Below are 20108 nucleotides of genomic sequence, written 5' to 3'. Positions count from 1 at the left end.
TTACTAATTTCTTTCTATGTATGTTCTATTTCTTTAATTACCTTGTGACCCCCAGGGATGGATCCTCATTTTATAGCTTTTCATAGTTACAGGATGTGACACACAGCTGGCTTTCAATAAAAGTTATCATTTTAATGAATATGAAGGATATCTTGCTGTGGTCCTTTGGGCTTTGCTCCAGCATTTCTTCCATAGATTTATTCCAATGTTATGAGTATTAAACACTGAGTTCATTCATTCATTCACTCACATACATCCATTGATCTGTTCACTCACCAAATATTTGTTGAGGACCTACTATATGCCAGTTCTTATTCTGATGCTGTGATTACAGCAGTGAATAAGTTGAACAATGTTCACACTCTCATAGAAGTTACAAGTTTGTGGTTTTGAGAGTTTAGCCTAGTTACTCCATGGTATTGCTTCCTTGGCATCCATTTTGTTTGGCCAACCAGCCTGCAAGAGCCTTAAATGGACACTGTTCCCTTTATGTAAGAGCATGCCCTAGATAACAGAATCAGAAGTAATTTTAAGTTCTTGATATGACTTCCCTAAGGGCCCTTGTGATAAGCAGTCTTCTTGACCTCCCAGGACCTTCCAGGACCTTCCTTTTTTGTACGTCTTAGGCAAGACCCCTGTGGAGCTTACTGAAATGCTGCTTCTTCTGATTTGAATCGACCAATCTGATCTTAGCCTGGAAATCTCAAAGCACAACCTCAAACCCCGTGGGTGCTAACAAAGGCTGGTGCCCCAGATTCCATCCCCTTCTCTGCTTGCACCCTGGCCTCCCAGTGAGGCCCCTCAAAACATCCTGTGTACTTCCTCCAGGACCTGTGAGCAATGAAATTCTTTATTTCAATTTAGCTTCTGGTCTTCTGCTCCTTGTCATCTGGCATCCTGCGCTCTACTTAACAAACATTAATTTAATATTTGCTAACTAACAAATAGGCTTCCCTGGTAGTTCAGAAAGTAAAGAATCTGCCTGCAGTGCAGGAGACCAGGGTTCAATCCTTGGGTCAGAAAGATCCTCCAGAGAAGCGAATGGCAACCCACTCCAGTATTCTTGCCTGGAGAATTCCATGGACAGAGGAGCCTTGCAGGCTACAGTCCATGGGGTCTCAGAGTTGGACACGACTAACAGTTAATAATGGTAATTAAATTATATAAAATAAGTATTCCCTAATAATAAGAGAATGAACAAGTAACTTCACAGATAAACTGGGTATTCTATGAAGAATAAAGAAGGTAGTTATTGTGACGAAGATGCATGTGTATTCTTAACAATAGAGGTGTGAGGAAAGGCCTGTCTCAGTAGGTGATACCTGAGCAAAGATCTTAAGCAATTAATCAAGCCCTGATTTGTAGCATTTGCCAATACCTATGGTATCGGGAAGATCTCCTTGAGGAGGGCATGGAAACCCACTCCACTATTCTTGTCTGGAGAATCACATGGACAGAGGAGCCTGGCAGGCTACAGTCCATAGGGTTGCAGAGTTGGACACGACTGAAGCAACTTAGCATGCATGCACATGGTATAAATGCTTCCATTGTGGCTGAGTTCAAGCTGCTAACGTGATATCAATGAAGGTGGAATTGGAAAGAGATGTCAGTAGTACAGTGTTATATAGCAATTCCACCATTCAGTTATAATAGATGTAAATAACATCTAGAGGCTGGGTAACAGTGAAATGAGGTAAAATACATTATAAAGGGTGAAGTAGAAAAATGAATACAATTCAATGAAGCTTAATTTTTAATAATGGCTGTGTTTAATGACAAGCTTGTAGAATTCTTAAAAATTTAATAATTGGCACTTGCAAACCTGTGTAAACTGGCTCCAGCATAGTATGTACTGTGGGAGGGTAGCTGGCCTGAGAGAACCTTCGGACAGCCCTCTGCAACATTACCTGGGTGCCCTTCAGCCAATACCCCTACTCTGCAGCGTACCTTTCAGACCTTTCCACGTAGTCCTGGAGGGATGTGTACAAGGGTCCTCATCGAAGATTGTAGGATGGGAAATTGGAAGCAACATGAAGGTTTAATCCTAGGGGAATGGAAAGCTGTCACGCAGTGGACACAGCATCTGGCACGATGTTTCTGTTTACCGCAGACACAAGCACTCACCTAACAACACTTCATATTTGTCAAGGGCACACACAGTAAGGCATATTCCAAACACGCTGGAGTAGGAGGTGATGTGCCTAAAGAAAGTAGTGAGCTTTGGGATAGCTCGTGGAAGGAACAAATATAGACTTGAATAAAGTAAAATCAGAATTGGGCTTCATTCTGATCAATGAGGACAGTTGGCCTTGATCTGAAGGGTCTGGATTTCTGACCTCTCCACGGCCCAGGTGCAGAAGGAGGGCTTGTGAAATGTGAGTGGATGTGCTGTACAGAACTTATAAGCAGAAATTTTTGAGTCATCCTATATGTCCACCATGCTCTCTTTTCTCTCTGTCATGAGAATAATGATGTCTCAGATTGGGGATTCCTCAACCTGGATCCTGCAGTAAAGAGATTATGAAGTAGAACCACACCCAAAGTCAATATATAATACAAGTGAGAAATCTACTTTGTTGTGAGCCATTCAAATTTGGGGTGATTTCTTATTGTTGTATTATGTAGCCTAATCTTAGTGACACAAAATAATAATTTTTAAAATGCTTATCATTGAATATGGTTATTTTTAACTGACACATAGTATACCTGACACGTAGTGTAAAATAGATAAATAAGATCTTGAGGGAGTCTGGCTATTGAAGAAAGGCTGAAATAGAATTACAATTCTGGGGTAGCAAAACTAAACTTCTTGAGTACTTCCTGGCATGGCAAAGAATTGGACACGACTTAGTGTTGAGCACCTCAGTTTACAGGGATATAATAAAATTTCAAAGACAATTAACAGGACTAGACTCTAATATCCACAGAACTGCAATTATAATTTTTCCCTTTACAGTTAGCCTCATTTTTACCAAAGTTAATCATAGTAAAACTAATTTATTTGTATTAAACTTGGCCTGATCATTTATATCGGAGAAGGCAATGGCACCGCACTCCAGCACTCTTGCCTGGAAAATCCCATGGACGGAGGAGCCTGGTGGGCTGCAGTCAATGGGGTCGCTAAGAGTCAGACAAGACTGAGTGACTTCACTTTCACTTTTCACTTTTATGCATTGGAGAAGGCAATGGCTCCCCACTCTAGCACTCTTGCCTGGAAAATCCCATGGACGGAGGAGCCTGGTGGGCTGCCATCTATGGGGTCGCACAGAGTCAGACAGGACTGAAGTGACTTAGCAGCAGCAGGTCATTTATATAAGTGCAGCTAGAATAGTAATTTACCATACAAGTTCTTTTTAAGACTGATTTGTTAATAATAAGAATACTCAAGTTTCTGAATTCTGGAGGGGTTGGAAAGGGAGAAAAAGTAACTGTTTCATCTTTGTTCTCCAAAATATCTTACCAAATCATTGGTAGTGTCAGAGAAGATTTCATTAAATCTAGAAAAAACATTAAAGATGTTCTTTTTTTTTTTTTTTTTTTTTAGCGTTTTGAAAGGGAATAGGTGAGGTTTGGGAAACTGGTTTAAAAAAAAAAAGGTGAGCTTTGAACTTTTGGAGCCACACCTTTGGCCCTGCAGCAGAAATATGCAAGAGAAAGACGTTGTTTCCAATTCCCCAAAGAACAGGATTGCAGCCTGGATGATAAAGAGGTTGACTTACCCTTCCAACTACATTTTCTCCAATTTGCTTATTTCCCTCGGGGCATAGAGTTTATTTTAGTTTGGAAGAGAGGGCCTGCCTGAAAAAATTTTCCTATCAGGCTCTGATTATCAGCTTCCAATTTGCCCAAATTTCAGATCATTAAAGTTATTAAACCCTTTCAAATATCTTGTCAGGTTTTGGCTAGGACAAGCAGTAAATATTTCTGGCAGTATTAAACAACCTCATTAATTTTTAGTTTTCTTTGACTGTTTAAGAGAATAACCAAACAGTTTTACCAGAAAGATCCCTGAGTCCCAGCAACTTTGGGAGGGGAGAGAAGAGGTTTTCTTCAGAGGGTAGGTAAGAGGGCACTGAAGAATTTGCACAGGACCTTTAAGAACAATTTCTTTTCCAATACCCCAGGAAATTATAATTGAAACAGTGGTTTCTGGGCAAGTGTTCTGATGATGAAACCTTGGAGATGTCATGGGTGAGAACTAGGAGTTGCCTAGATGCCTTTTGCCTCTTTAAGTTTCTATGACTGTGTGGATCACATTAAACTGTGGAAAATTCTGAAAGATATGGGAATACCAGACCACCTGACCTGCCTCTTGAGAAACCTATATGCAGGTCAGGAAGCAACAGTTAGAATGAGACATGGAACAACAGACTGGTTCCAAATAGGAAAAGGAGTATGTCAAGGCTGTATATTGTCACCCTGCTTATTTAACTTCTATGCAGAGTACATCATGAGAAACGCTGGGCTGGAAGAAGCACAGCTGGAATCAAGATTGCTGGGAGAAATATCAATAACCTCTGATATGCAGATGACACCACCCTTATGGTAGAAAGCAAAGAAGAACTAAAGAGCCTCTTGAAGAAGGTGAAAGAGGAGAGTGAGAAAGCTGGCTTAAAGCTCAACATTCAGAAAACTAAGATCATGGCATCTGGTCCCATCACTTCATGGCAGATAGATGGGGAAACAGGAGAAACAGTGTCAGACTTTATTTTTGGGGGCTCCAAAATCACTGCAGATGGTGACTGCAGCCATAAAAGACACTTACTCCTTGGAAGGAAAGTTATGACCAACCTAGATAGCATATTAAAAAGCAGAGACATTACTTTGCCAACAAAGGTCCATCTAGTCAAGGCTATGGTTTTTCCAGTGGCCATGTATGGATGTGAGAGTTGGACTGTGAGGAAAGCTGAGTGCCAAAGAATTGATGCTTTTGAACTGTGGTGTTGGAGAAGACTCTTGAGAGTCCCTTGGACTGCAAGGAGATCCAACCAGTCCATCCTAAAGGAGATCAGTCCTGGGTGTTCATTGGAAGGACTGATGCTGAAGCTGAAACTCCAGTACTTTGGCCGCCTCATGAGAAGAGTTGACTCATTGGAAAAGACTCTGATGCTGAGAGGGATTGGGGGCAGGAGGAGAAGGGGACAACAGAGGATGAGATGGCTGGATGGCATCACCGACTCAATGGACATGAGTTTGAGTGAACTCCGGGAGTTGGTGATGGACAGGGAGGCCTGGCGTGCTGTGATTCATGGGGTCGCAAAGAGTTGTGCACGACTGATCGACTGAACTGAACTGATATACCAATTAAAATAGGCGTCCCATTCTATTTGTTCAGCTTGGGATCTCCTGTTCTTGACTGAATTTTTAATTTTATTTTTTAAAATTATTTATTTTAATTAGAGGATAATTATGTTACAGTATTGTGATGGTTTTTGCCATACATCGACATGAATCAGCCATGGATGTACATGTGTCCCCCCACCCCCACCCCCCGTCCTGAACCCCTCTCTGACCTCGCTCCCCATTCCATCCTTCTGGGTTGTCTCAGTGTACTGGCTTTGAGTGCCCTATTTCATGCATTGAACTTGGACTGGTCATCTGTTTCACACATGGTAATATACATGTTTCAGTGCTATTCTCTCAAATCATCCCACCCTCGCCTTCTCCCACAGAGACTCATCAAGAAGAAAACGGAGAAGAATCAAATCAATAAAATTAGAAATGAAAATGGAGAAATCGCAACAGACAACACAGAAATACAAAGGATCATAAGATACTACTCTCAGCAACTGCTGCTGCTGGGCTAAGTAGCTTTAGTTGTGTCTGACTCTGTGCGACCCCATAGACGGCAGCCCACCAGGCTCCCCCATCCCTGGGATTCTCCAGGCAGGAACTCTGGAGTGGGTTGCCGTTTCCTTCTCCAATGCATGAAAGTGAAAAGTGAAAGTGAAGTCACTCAGTTGTGTTCGACTCTTAGCGACCCCATGGAATGCACCTACCAGGCTCCTCCGTCCGTGGGATTTTCCAGGCAAGAGTACTGGAGTGGGGTGCCATTGCCTTCTCCAATTATCAGCAACTATATGCCAATGAAATGGATGAATCCTTAGAAAAGTATAACCTTCCAAAACTGATCTAGGAAGAAATGGAAAATCAAATGCATTTTTCAAAAATGTTTGTGCTCAGACCCTAAGTTATGTCCCACTCTTTGTGACCCCATAGACTGTAGCCCACCAGGTTCCTCTGTCCATGGAATTTTCCAGGCAGAATACTGGAGTGGGTTGCCATTTCTTACTCCAGGGGATCTTCCCAACCCAGGGATTGAACCCACGGCTCCTGCATTGGCAGGAGGGTATTTTTTTTAACCACTTGAGGCACCTGGGAAACCGCTTTAAATGAGTGATCTTGTCTAACTGGAGTAAAACTTGTCCATCTTTGTAGATATCCAGGACTTTTGACATCATTGTTCCAGACAGGTGGGCCAAAAGTTGCAGCACCTAACTCTTTGAATACAAAGGATCCCATTATCAGTTTGCCTTTATCTACATGAAACAAGACAAATGAACATGTGATTATATTGGAAAGAACCAAGAAATGTTATTGTATGCTGGCCAAAAGAAAGCCCTTTGTGTACCACTACCATTTCCTGTGGAACTTTGGACTTGGGAGAGGATTGAACCAGTAAACCCCAAGGACTGGGAATTGTGGACTGATTCAAAACAAAATGGAGAACTGCAGCTGCCACCAAGTTCCCAGTGTGACATCTGGGGATGGATTCCAAAGAAATGGGGTACTGTGGACTAAACCACTGACAGTTCCCAAGGTGGAATCTGAGCTGTGTTATCCACTCAAAAACCTGGGAATTTCAGTCTGAAAGGCTAGGGGCTTGGGTCTAGGCAGAATTGTCTGCCAGTTCAGCTGGGCTCCAGGCTGAATCATGTAACAGTTCAAGTTGACCTGTCCAGTAAAGGAAAACCAATTAGACCAGGAACTTGAATGCAAGAAGAGCAGAGCTCAAAACAAGAGGAACTCAGCAAAGGGCCCCTTGGAAATGATGGGAAAGACAGAGAACTCAAAAGTGTTCTCTGGCTGCCACACCTGTGTTTCTCATTGTCCCCAGATGTTGATCACGACACTGCCACCCAATCTGTTAAAAAGCAAAATTCAACTGAGTGCATTTGAAAATCTAATTGGCTTGCAGCATCCCATCTAGTGCACAGAAGGGTGCTTCACAGAGTTGTACTAAATTGGGAGGTTTTTATAAGCAGGAGGAGGGTAGGGTAAGGAAGTTATTAGCAAAAGAAGAGACAGACTTGTTTCAGGCCAGGTCATCTTCTTGGGGAAAAGGAAGGGCAGGGTTTTAGTACACTGGTTACTTCACTAGTGCATTTAAAATACACACATTGTTCTATATGTATACATATAATGTACAAATTATTCTGAAACATTTCTTTTTGCACAAAATTAGTTTTTGGAGATTTGTCTTTGCTAGGCATACTAGTTCATTTATTCATTTATCAACTACCCTATATGGCTTCTAGCGTACCAATACCATGGTGAATCCATAGTCATTTTAATAGATATGTTTCAATTTTCACTACCATAAACAAGGATACAATAAAAATTCTCAGTTTGTCTCATTTCTTTAGGGAATGTGCTTAGAAATGGACTTTCTGGTTAATACATTCTAAGTATCTTTACCTTTATTATCCAGTACAGTGTCAGATCTACAAGTGTCCAATTGTTTTCTAAAACGTTTATTTCTCCATATCCTCATCAACACTTGAGGTTATTAGAATTTTTTATTTTTTTGTCAAAGTGGGTGAGTACAGAATGCATTTTCTTATTTTACTATGATTTTCCTGATTAACTGTGAAGTTGATATTTTCATATTTTATTGATTATTTGGAGTCCTTTGCCTATGGATTATTCTTATATTCTGCTCATTTTTCTGTTATGTTGTTTCTTATTGATCTTGTAGATTTATTGCATTCTAAATACTAATAGTTTATTGGTTGTATATATTTCAAATTATTTTTATATTTATTCCATTAATACTGTGTGTTTGGAAGGGGTGGGAATGTATATCAAAACATAAACTTTTACCTTGACAGGAAATTTTCTTATTTATCAGTTCCATAGCACTTACAATGGGTCAAATATTTTCCTTTAAGTACTTTATACATATTAACTCATTTTAAATTTGATAAAACTCATGAGGAAGGTGAAATAGATGCTATCATTATCCCCTATTATTTTTATCGTTACTTCAAAAGTAACAGATTCATTGAGATACAATTTGCTTATCACTTATTTATAAACATAAAGCTCACACTTTTAAAAATTGCACAATTCAGTGGTTTTAGTATATTCACAAAGGTGTGTGACCTTTATACATCCCATTCCATGATAGACTACATTTTATTTATTCATCTGTCAGTTTACGGACATTTGGCTTGTTCTACTTTTTAGCTATTATGAGTAATGCTGCTATGAACATTTATGTACACATTTTTGTTTAAATATATATTTCCAATTCTTTTGGGAAGATATCTAGGGGTGGAATTGGAATTTCTGAATTTTAAGTTAATTCTGTATTTAATTTTTTGAGGCACTGCAAAACTGCTTTTGAAAGAAGTTGCATCATTTGATATCCCTATCAGTAATGTGTGAGGGTTCCAATTTCTACACTGAGGGTTCCAATTTCTACACTGGTTCTCTACATTGTCCTGATCACTTGATATTGTCCATCTTTTTTTTTTTGTTATAGTTAGCCAAATGGAGATGAAGTGATCTTGCAGGTCTCTGTTCAAATGTTACTTCCTCGGAGAGTCCTTCCCTTATGGCCCTTCTCCATTATTATCTATCACATCTCATTTATATCCTTCAAGTTTTTATAACAATATGTCTTGTTTATTTACTCATTTGATAAGACATCTATTGTGTTCTCCATCATGAATGTTGGCTCCATGGATACATTAATAGCTTCTCTGTCTTGTCTCTGCTCATTTACAATATCCTCGGTGCTGCTGCTTTAGTAATAACAGTTCAGGACATGTAGTTTAAAAGCTAGAATAAATCAAGAGCATTTTGACAATTAACAAAGGTGAATAAACAACTTCATTGGGAACCTCAGTCTTGAATGAGTTGCTGCTGCTGCTGCTGCTGAGTCACTTCAGTCATGTCAGACTCTGTGCGACCCCATAGACGGCAGCCCATAAAAAGCAATTCTAGTTTTCTACGGTGTGTGAAATTGGCAAAATGAAGAGGATTCTTATATCCTTGATGGCTTCCTTCCATCCTTAAAATTTCCCCCCTTTTTCCTTTTTTTTTTAAGTTTAGATCGAACCTGAGTTGAGTGGCTGGTTTAGAATCAGAAAGTCTTAGAGTTGGAAAGGATGAGAAAAATATCATGTAGCTCATTTTTCTGATTAAGAAACAGGGGTCGGGGGCCTCCCTGGTGGTCTAGTGGGTGAGAATCTGCCTGCCAATGCAGGGGTCATGGGTTCCATTCATGGTCCGGAAGCTTCTCACATGCCATGGAACAACTAAGCCTGGAGTGCCACGACTACTGAGCCGGTGCCTACAGCCTGTGAGGCGCAGTTACTGAGTCCCTGTGCTGTGACTGCTGAAGCCCACTCTCCTAACAGCCTGTGTTCTGCAACAAGGGAAGCCACTGCCATGAGAATCCCATGCTCCCCAGCGAAGAGCAGACCCTGCTAGCCACAACCAGAGAAAGCCTGTGTGCAGCACTGAAGACCCAGCACAACCAAAAGCAAATAAATAAATCTTAAAAAAAAAGGGGTCAAAAATGAGGGAATTTTTCTCCCAAGGTCACAGAAGAAAAAGTAGAAAAATTATTTTGTTTTATATTTATTTATGTATTAATATGCCAACAATGCATGCTCATGGATTTAAATACAGAAAATGAAAAAAAAAATTCTATCACTTGTAACTCTAGCTTTTATAAGTAACTATTAACATTCAGTGGTATATCTTTCAGGAATTGCTTCTATGCATATTCAGTAATATAAATGTAAATATAAATACTAAATTTGTGGTAATTTGTCGCAGCAGCAATAGAAAACTAATATGCCTAGTATGAAAGGTATTACTGTTGTTGTTGCTTAATTGCTAAGTCAAGTCTGACTCTTTTGTGACCCCATGGACTGTAGCCTGCCAGGTTTCTCTGTCCATGGGGATTTTCACAAGAATACTGGAATGGGTTGTCATTTCCTTCTCCAGGGGAGACCCAAGGATCGAACTGGCATCACCTGCATTGGCACGCAAATGTTTTACCACTGAGCCACCAGGGAAGCCCATGAAGGATTAATACTGCTATAAATTATTTGACTAATTACTTATTATTGGGTATTTAGGTTGAATCTATTAATAGGTTTTGTTTATTCATATACTAGCCGGCAAAAGGAACTTCAATAAATAGCTTTGCATCTTCAATATTTCTCACTTGTCTGATTTCCTGAGACAAATTCTTAGAGGTGAAATTTTAGGGTCAAAAAATGTTTAAAGGCTTTGGTACATGCTGTTAATTTGCTCTGAGATTTAAAATTTTTTTTATTTTTTACAACTTACACTTCTGCTTTGTTTTACCTACCATTGTAACATTGGCTATTTTTTATTCTTTTCAAATATTGATCATATGGTAGATAAAATGTTAGGATTACACTGCTGCTTCAATTTGTATTTCTTTGACCACTCGTGGGTTCTGAACATGTTTTAAAGTTTAGGGATTACAAATGGTGAGAAGTTGTTCTCTGATGGCAAAGTTATTCACCCTGGTAAATTCTTTATTGTCTAAGCAAATAATGATGAAAAACTTTTTTTAATATTGATACAATTCATATTTATATATACATATAATTATAGCTATATAAAATGTAAAGTTGTTATATATACATTCAAAAATTTGGAGACAATAACAATATAATCAGTTGCAATCTCATTGTTTATGGGTATGATTTTATGAACTGTTATGTCAGACAGAGCTTGAGAAGTTAGAAACAAAAGCAAGATGTTTGGAAACAAAATCAATTTTTAGTAATATATAAACAAAATCTAAAGCATTTGAATCTTTTTCTTTATTTGATTTTCAGTCAATTCGGGTTTTCTTTCTTTCTTTTCTTTTTTTTTTTTTAACAAAATAAGGCTCTCCAAATAATTACACGACCACATTATTCTCCAGGTCACTGTTTATAATTTCTGTGGTATGTATGTAGGGGGCAGGGGGAGAAGAGATAACTATCAATTAGTAATAATGTTAATACAATACATTCCTTAAAAAAATATCTGGGTAAAGTAACTTCGGAAGGAAGGCATTTAAAACTTTTCAACTTAATGGAAGTCATTTCTTTGTCTAAAGACTCCCTATATTTCACCTTTAAAGGAGACTCTTGAAAGTTAACCAGAAATGTCTTCTACATTTCTATATATACTATCATTCCTGTGCAGACGCAATCACCGCCCTATGAGAGGAAAGGAAGGTACCTAGAAGGGAAGAAATAAAGGAAGAGAATAAAGATAAAGGGTCCTTTAAAAATTAGATCAGCGCATATCTACCCCAGGATATTATCAATGTTAACCTAAAATGTGGGAGCACAAAAATATTTGTTTATTGTAACCTGGGATACATTTTTTTTTTTTTACCACTTTCAGGGATTCTTATGAGAACGTATGAAAAGTTGAAAAGGCATGATGATATTGTACCAGTTCTTTAAAGAAGAACACGAAAGCTCAAGTAATTGTGGTACATTATGGAATGCTGTATTTTAGGTGCTGTTACTTTGATAAAAAAGGAATTAGAGACCATTGTAGATACGTATGCCTTCTCAGTGAGTGGTCCTCGCTGCATTATTTATGGAAGGGCCTTTTATAGGTACGAACTAGCATTTGATGTGGTTGTGATTTGCATCTGTCATCATAAGAGCTTAATTTTGTTTTCAGTTTCACAAATAAAAATGACTCAAATTGAAATTTAAGGAGAAACCAGCAGAGAAACCTTTTGATTAAATCTATCAGAAGGGAGAGCAGTGTGGCTGTTTAGCATTCGATCGTCAATTCCGGTTTCTACTGACCTTCCCGACAGGCTTATGTTTCACACATCTACTGCCCTGAAGTGTTTTCAAAAATGTGGGGATTAAAAATAGTCCCACAAAACTTTCCAAACATCTTTTTAAGGGATCTTAAAATTAGTTTAAGAAGACACTCTAGCAAAAGGCTGCTATTACAGAAGTGGTTTTAGAGGGGAAAAATAAGCATCTGTTATTTGGATTTAGAACTTCAAAGCTAGAATATTCTTGTAAAGCAAATAAAAGTTTTCTCATAGTCAATCTTTTTAAACAGTGAGATGAGAAGGTGTATTTGTAAAGAAAATGCTTAAGGAAACACTTTATACTGTGGTAACAGGATCATTTTGGTCTTTAACAGTTTTTATTGTTAAAACAATAAAACGTACTATACACAATGTATAGTCATGTATGTGGAAAAATTTTAACCAGTTATGTATAAAAAGTAAAATTATTCTCACTTTCCCAAGTAAAGCAAACTGTCGGAGCAGTAGTTACCAATATGGTAGTCTATTGCTTACAATCCTTTTACATATATTAAAAAGATTCTCTGGAATTTTAATAAATCTTTATCCCACCTTTATTCAGCATAGATTTCCTTAAGCTTAAAATGATTTTCTCATTAGACACAACCAAATTTCAATTCTAAAGTAGCACTGTTTCTTGTAGAATAATGGATAAGAGGAAAATTTTACAATTTAGCTTATGGATAATTATTGGTATTCCTAAGCACTTGAGATAAATTTATTTTTCAAGAATTTAAATGTTTTAGACTAAATCGGTAGCAAATTGTAATACAAATTCCAATGAAAACATAGTCATAGTTTTGTTATAACCCTATCTTTATTACAACTCTATCTGTATTATCTGTAACATACTCCTGTAACAGGCATTGAAGACTGAGGTGGTACGATAAATTTCTTCTTCCTTTGTTGCTGAATCAAAAGCTGGTTTAAGTGTCATTTTTTTTGATTACCTGAAAATCTGAAATAAATTATGAAATTTTATATTGGGCTAGAAAGTTAAAAACACACACAAACACACTTGCCACATTACAACTGACCTTGAACAACATGAGTTTGAACTTTGGGAGTCCACTTATACGCAGACTTTTTTCAACAGTAAAGCACTGTAGTACTATATACAATTGGTGACTGGTTGAATCTGCAGATGCAGAGCTGAGGATATGGAGGAAACAAGTATATGAAGGGCTGACTATAGGTTATATGGATCCTTTCCACTGTGTGGAGGAGGGTTAGCACCCCGACCTCCATGTTGTTCAAGGATTGACTGCATTTTGTATTCTGTAATTTTTAGACATAGCTGAAAAGATTAAAAGTACTTAACCTTATGTAAAGTACATTTGTGATTTTTTTTTTAAATACTGTGTTTCAGTATTATCTATGACTTATCAAGTGTTAGATGAAGTTACTTTTTATGTGTGTTTGGAGAATTACATTGTATTAATATTTAGTATCTTGTATAATGTGGATACTTAATAGAAAGTTTAACTTCATTTATCATACCCACTGGATTCCTCTTCCGAAAACTGTGAGGTGTGATATAAACTTTCCATTGTGGATCTTCTAGACTCTCCTAAAGAAAAAACATGTATACATTTAATGTTTTATCTCAAATACAGTTTACAGTTCTTTCCAGTTTGAACCTGGAAATCCCTTTTCAGGGGTATCTGGTGTCTCAGACAGTAAAGAAACTGCCTGCAATGCAGGAGACCCAGGTTTGATCTCTGGGTTATGAAGATCTCCTGGAGAAGAGAATGGCAACCCATTCCAGTATTCTTGCTTGGAGAATCCCTTGGACAGAGGAGCTTGGTGGGCTACAATCCATGGGGTGGCAAAGAACTGGACACACTGAGGGATTAACATAATACAACAACAACTCTTACTCTTATCAACTGTGTGTAATGTAATGTTATATAGACAAAGCTGTTATGTATCACTTGTGTTACCAGGGCAGATAATATTGGTCAAAGATGGCCACAATGATATCTCCCACTCTGCATGTTCCTTAGAAGTATGACCTTGCCATTGCCCCTTCAAGAGACAGAATCCAATTTCCCTCCTGCTGAAACTGAGCTAGGCTTAGGACTCTTTTGTAATCGATAGCATGTGGAGGAAGTGACTGCATGAGTTCTGAAGCTAAATCAGAAAAAGCTATGCCGCTTCCATTTGATTCTCTTAGGATTCTTGCTTTGGAGGAAGCCAGTTGCCATATAAGAAATCCTACCACCCTGAGATTGCTGTCCTGCAAGGCCATGTATAGATGCTCCAGTTGATAGTCCCAGATGACCTTCTAACCATCCTACCAAAGCTCCAGTCAGTAGCAAATCCACCCATCTGTCAGTTGAGTGTCATCACTAGGTAACCTCAACTGATGTCTAGCCAAGCCATATTGGAATTCCTAACCCACAGAATTCTAGTGATATATGAAACAGCAACCGGAATAGCCACTGTTTGAGGATCAGATGACTCGTTAAACAAAAACTGAGAAGGACAATTAATTTAGAGACCTATATAAAGCATCCAAATAATAAGACTTAGGAAACTTAGACATGAATAGATAATGCTAATTTGTTACTTAACCTTCTTATCTGCCCTTCCACTTTTGACTTGAATGCACTGGGATGTATCTAATAAGATGCTCTTTATCCTTGCTGATGACAGGTGTCCATGTCCCTCTTCATTTCCTGCATTCTACTTTTCATAAGGTTTGGCACATTTCATATTTGGTGTCTATCTCTCACTTACCACAACTCCTGAAATATTTCCACTGTATTCTCACTTTATTTTGTGAAATTTCCTTTCCTTTCTTGCTCTGACAGAAACCTGGCTGTCCTCTGAGGATACTGCCAGCCCAGAAACCCTTTTTTCTTTCCCTTGGTCCTCTTAGTATTGGACTTGGAGATGGGCAGGTGTCCTCCTCCCTATTATTCTCTTTCAGGGCACTTGCCTTCCCGTCTTCTCTTCCTGAAACTCACGTCATCAGTTACATACTCAACTATTGTTGTGATCCACTGCGACTGCAGTATTCTCAGTTCATTGGATCACTGGCTTATTGTCACTTTCCTACTACTTTCTTAATTTAGCAACTTAAATGTTCATGTAGAAGGCTCTTTTGCCCTGGATCTCAATTCCTTGAGCTCTGTTCTTTCAGACTGTCTTTACCTTACTGCAGCCACCAGTTCCTGTGCGCACTCTGAGACTTCATCACTACCAGTAACTGCAGGCCCCCTCAGTTACCTGTGTTCAACTAGCTGACTACCAGCTTTTATCCTTTCTAGATCACTCCCTCTATGACCCCACCACCAGCAGTTCTTCAACCCTACTGGGATTTCCAGTTCTATCATCTTTTCATTGTTCTCTCTGTTTTGATTTCCTCTTTCCCTTCTTTGAACTGTTCAAATTCCATGGTCATTCACCCTCTTGCATAAACGCTGACTTCCTTAACCTTTTCTCACTTTGTTGTACTCACTTGACAAAACTATAACCCTAGGTAAATCCAACATGCTGCCTATTCCTGTCCTGAAGCATAAGGTTCAGCTGGAAAAACATACAAGTGGGTCTCATTTTAAATTCATGGTCACAGACATTAGGGGGAACCCTTCACGGCTTCCCAGGTAGCATAGTGGTAAAGAATCTGCCTGCCAATACAGGAGATGCTTGATATGCAGACTCAATCCCTGGATTGGGGAGATCCCCAGGAGTAGAAAATGGCAACTCAGTCCAGTGTTCTTGCTTGGAGAATTTCATGGACAAAGGAGCCTGGTAGGCTAAAGTCCATGGGGTCTCAAAGAGTTGGACAAGACTGAGGCTGCATGCATGTCATGTCATTAATATGTTCAGGCCATTCTATTAAACATTCCTAAGTCCATTCATCATTGGAGAAGGAAATGGCACCCACTCCAGTGTTCTTGCCTGGAGAATCCCAGGCACAGGGGAGCCTGGTGGGCTGCCGTCTATGAGGTCGCACAGAATCAGACACGACTGAAGCGACTTAGCAGCAGCAGCAAGTCCATTCATTCTTCCACTTTCCTAGATGACTTATTTACTCTTTTTTTTTTCCATTTTCCAAAACCTACAACTCTCCATATGCATCATAATTCTCATCTGATGATTTATTTTCCATTTTCATAGAGGAAATAAAACATAGTAGGAAAAAGCTTCTACAAGCTCTGTGCCCAGAGTTATTCTCTTAATTCTGCTCTGCGTGTTTCATGTCCCCATGCTCCTATCTACCTCTACTTCTTTACTAGATCTCATTCTCTCTTGAATACACAAGACATGGCTCCAGTAATTCCTTCTGTCTTTCACTTATCAGTTTTTTTGTACTCTCCTAAATCTTCCCCATCAGCATATACAGATTTGGTTGAAGGCACACGAATAAGGTCTCATCAATGAGTGTGGACAGAATGATACATACTGCTTTTGGGTCTGAGCATTAGGCAATGGGCATTCATTTCTCCTTAAACTTTCCATTTCCTCAATCTTGAACATGGAAAATTATGATTTGGTTCCGACCATGCAGATGATAATGACATCCAAGTCAGTGGTTCTCAACTGGATGACTTTTCTCCACAGAGAAGGTTGGGAAACATCTGCAGATATTTTTGTTGTTAAAATTGGTAGGTGGAAGTGCAATTGGCATCTAGTGGGTAGAGACCAAGGATGCTGCTAAATATCTTACAACACTCATGACAGACATACCATTCTCCCCAACAAAAAAATTATTCAGCTCAAAATTTTAATAGTGCAATATTGAGAAACCCTGCCCTGGAGGATGGTGGAGCAATAAGACAGAAGGTCATGACCTTCTGAATGCCTGTGGGACTACCTTGTAAATGTAGACAGCTCACTTCAGGATTAGGGAAGAAACAAACTTCCATACACTTAAGCTACTGTACCTTTGGGACTTTTTGTAATAGAAGCTTAGCCTTTACTTTAACGAATATATTCCATCACTCTTTGAAGTAAAGAACTACCTTGGGCTTCTCAGTTGAATATTTTCAATGCATTACAATATAGAGAACCATCCAGACATCCTAATGCCTATTTTATACTATCTAATGTCTTCAATTCAGCATTCCCTTTGGTTTGGCAGGGTGTAACAATATTTCTTTTCTTTTTTTTTTTTTAACAATATTTCTTAAACTGGAGAAATTGTTCCTGGACTTTCCAACTTTGAAATTATACCTGGCTGGTCTCAAATAATTGTTTAACATTCATTTCCCAGGTGTTGAGCCAAGGTGATTTTTATTGTGAAATATTTTCAAGTAGATTCTCTGAGAAGAATAACTGTATCTACAGCTTTTCTTTTACTCAACTTGGGTCACAATTTCTGGTTTAAATAAAAGGCATTTACACTTGCTGTGTTGTTGTTCTTCAGTCACTCAGTCATGTCCAACTCTTTCTGACCCTAGGGACTGCAGCGCACCAGGCTTCCTGGTCCTTCATCATCTCTTGGAGCTTGCTCAAACCCATGTCCATCGAGTTGGTGATGCCATCCAACCATCTTGTCCCCTGTCATCCCCTTTTCTTCCTGCCTTCAGTCTTTCACAGTTTCAGGGTCTTTGCTAATAAGTCAGCTCTTCACATCAGGTGGTCAAAGTATTGGAGCTCCAGCTTAACCATCAGTGCTTCCAATAAATATTCAAGATTGATTTCCTTGAGGATTGACTGGTTTGATCTCTTGTAGTCCAACGGACTCTCAAAAGTCTTCACCAACACCACAGCTCAAAAGCATCAACTCTTTAGTGCTCAGCCTTCTTTATGATCCAAAACTCACATCCACACATGACTACTGGAAAAACTATAGCTTTGACTATACAGACCTTTGCTGGCAAAGTAATGTCTCTGATTTTGGTTGGTTACACTGCTTAGGTTGGTCATAACTTTTCTTCCAAGAAGCAAGCATCTTTTAATTTTATGGCTGCAGTCACCATCTGCAGAGATTTTGGAGCCCAAGAAAATAAGTCTGTCACTATTTCCATTGTTTCCCCATCTGTTTGCCATGAAGTGATGGGACCAGATACCATGATCATTGTTTTTTGAATGCTGAGTTTTAAGCCAGCTTTTTCACTCTCCTCTTTCACTTTCATCAAGAGGCTCTTCAGTTCCTCTTCACTTTTTGCCATTAGGATGGTGTCATCTGCATATCTGAGGTTATTGCTATTTCTCCTGGGAATCTTGATTCCAGCTTGCACTTCATCCAGCCCAGCGTTTTGCATGATGTGCTCTGCATATACATTAAACAAGCAGGGGGACAATGTACAGCCTTGTTGTACTCCTTTCCCAATTTGAAACCGGTCTGTTGTTTCATGACCAGTTCTAACTGCTGCCTCTTGACCTGCATACAAGTTTCTCAGGAGGCAGGTCTGGTATTCCCATCTCTTTTAGAATTTTCTACAGTTTGCTGTGATCCACACAAAGGCTTTAGCATAGTCCATGAGGCAGATGTCTTTCTGGAATTTTTTTGTTTTTTTCTATGGCCCAACAAATGTTGGTGATTTGATCTCTGGTTCCTCTGCCTTTTCTAAATCCAGCTTGAACATCTGGAAGTTCTCAGTTCAAGTACTGTTGAAGCCTAGCTTGGAAAATTTTGAGCATTACTTTGCTAGTGTGTGAGATGAGTGCAACTGTGTGGTAGTTTGAACATTCCTTGGCATTGCCTTTCTTTGGGATTGGAATGAAAACTGACCTTTTCCAGTCCTGTGGCCACTGCTGAGTTTTCCAAATTTGCTGGCATATTGAGTGCAGCACTTTCACAGCATCATCTTTCAGGATTTGAAATAGCTCAACTGGAATTCCATCACCTCCACTAGCTTTGTTCTTAGTGATGCTTCCTAAGGCCTATTTGACTTTGTACTCCAGGATGTTTGGCTCTAGGTGAGTGATCATACCATCGTGGTTATCTGGGTCATTAAGATCTTTTTTGTATAGTTCTTCTGTGTATTCTTGCCACCTCTTCTTAATATCCTCTGCTTCTATTAGGCGCATACCATTTTTGTCCTTTATTGTTCCCATCTTTGCGTGGGATGTTCCCTTGGTATCTGTAACTTTCTTGAAGAGATCTCTAGTCTTTCCCATTCTGTTGTTTTCCTCTATCTCTTTGCATTGTTCACTTAGGAAGACCTTTTTTTTTTTTTTTTTTAATTTCTGCTCGCTATTCCTTGGAATTCTGCATGCAGATAGATATATCTTTCCTTTTCTCCTTTGCCTTTTCTTATTTTCTTTTCTCAGCTATTTGTAATGCCTCCTCAGACAACCATTTTGCCTTTTTGTATTTATTTTTCTTGGGATGGTTTTGATCATGGCCTCCTGTATAATGAACCTCCATCCATAGTTCTTCAGGCACTCTATCAGATCTAATCTCTTGAATCTATTTGTCATTCCCACTGGATAATCAGAAGGGATTTAATTTAGGTCACACCTGAGGAGTCTAATAGTCCACTTTCTTCAATTTAAGGAGTTCATGATCTGAGCCACAGTCAGCTCCTGGTCTTGTTTTTGTTGACTGTATAGAGCTTCTCCATCTTCGTTACAAAGAATATAATCAATCTGATTTCAGTATTGACCATCTGGTGATATCCTTGTGTAGAGTCATTTCTTGTATTGTAGGAAAAGGGTGTTTGCTATGATCAGTGTGTTCTGTTGGCAAAATTCTGTTAACTTTTGCCCTGTTTATTTCTGTACTCTAAGACCAAACTTGCCTGTTACTTCAGGTATCTCTTGACTTCCTACTTTTGCATTCCAGTCCCCTATGTTGAAAGGGACATCTTTTTTTTCCACTGTAGTAGGAAACCTTAACAAAAGGTTACCTTACATAAAGGAACTTTTGAAGTTATTCAGGTGTTCAGAGATTTCTGTTCACTTGCAATAAGGTGAGAATCATGGGACGGTTGACTCTTGGGTTCCATCTTGCAAAAGCACTCAATTTGATTCCTAACCTAGTTTTCCTGCTGTAGGTTTGACTTAAGGTATGATTTGAGATGTTTGACCTGTAGGCATTCAA

The 20108-nt window shown here is 38.9% G+C and overlaps 1 protein-coding gene across 3 annotated transcripts in view; it reads right to left on the bottom strand.

The window, feature by feature from the left end:
* Window positions 1-10913: 10913 nt before the first annotated feature.
* The window catches only part of TTC29 (tetratricopeptide repeat domain 29), a 277872-nt gene continuing 268677 nt past the window's right edge, over window positions 10914-20108 (bottom strand). The window contains exons 12-13 of one of the 3 annotated variants that reach the window (XM_061384054.1): window positions 13607-13676; window positions 10914-11502 (exon numbers count right to left, since the gene is read on the bottom strand). In XM_061384054.1, coding sequence (XP_061240038.1) covers window positions 11481-11502; window positions 13607-13676 — 92 coding nt within the window. In that variant the 3' untranslated portion in view covers window positions 10914-11480. Of the gene's footprint in view, window positions 11503-12901; window positions 13065-13606; window positions 13677-20108 lie in introns of those variants that run through there. The other 2 variants (XM_061384053.1, XM_061384052.1) reach the window with 2 other exon arrangements.

This window comes from Bos javanicus, chromosome 17 (genome assembly GCF_032452875.1).
Source record: "Bos javanicus breed banteng chromosome 17, ARS-OSU_banteng_1.0, whole genome shotgun sequence".
NCBI lineage: Eukaryota > Metazoa > Chordata > Mammalia > Artiodactyla > Bovidae > Bos > Bos javanicus.
Note: the sequence above shows the minus strand (reverse complement) of the source record. Positions and strands in the feature narration are given on the sequence as shown.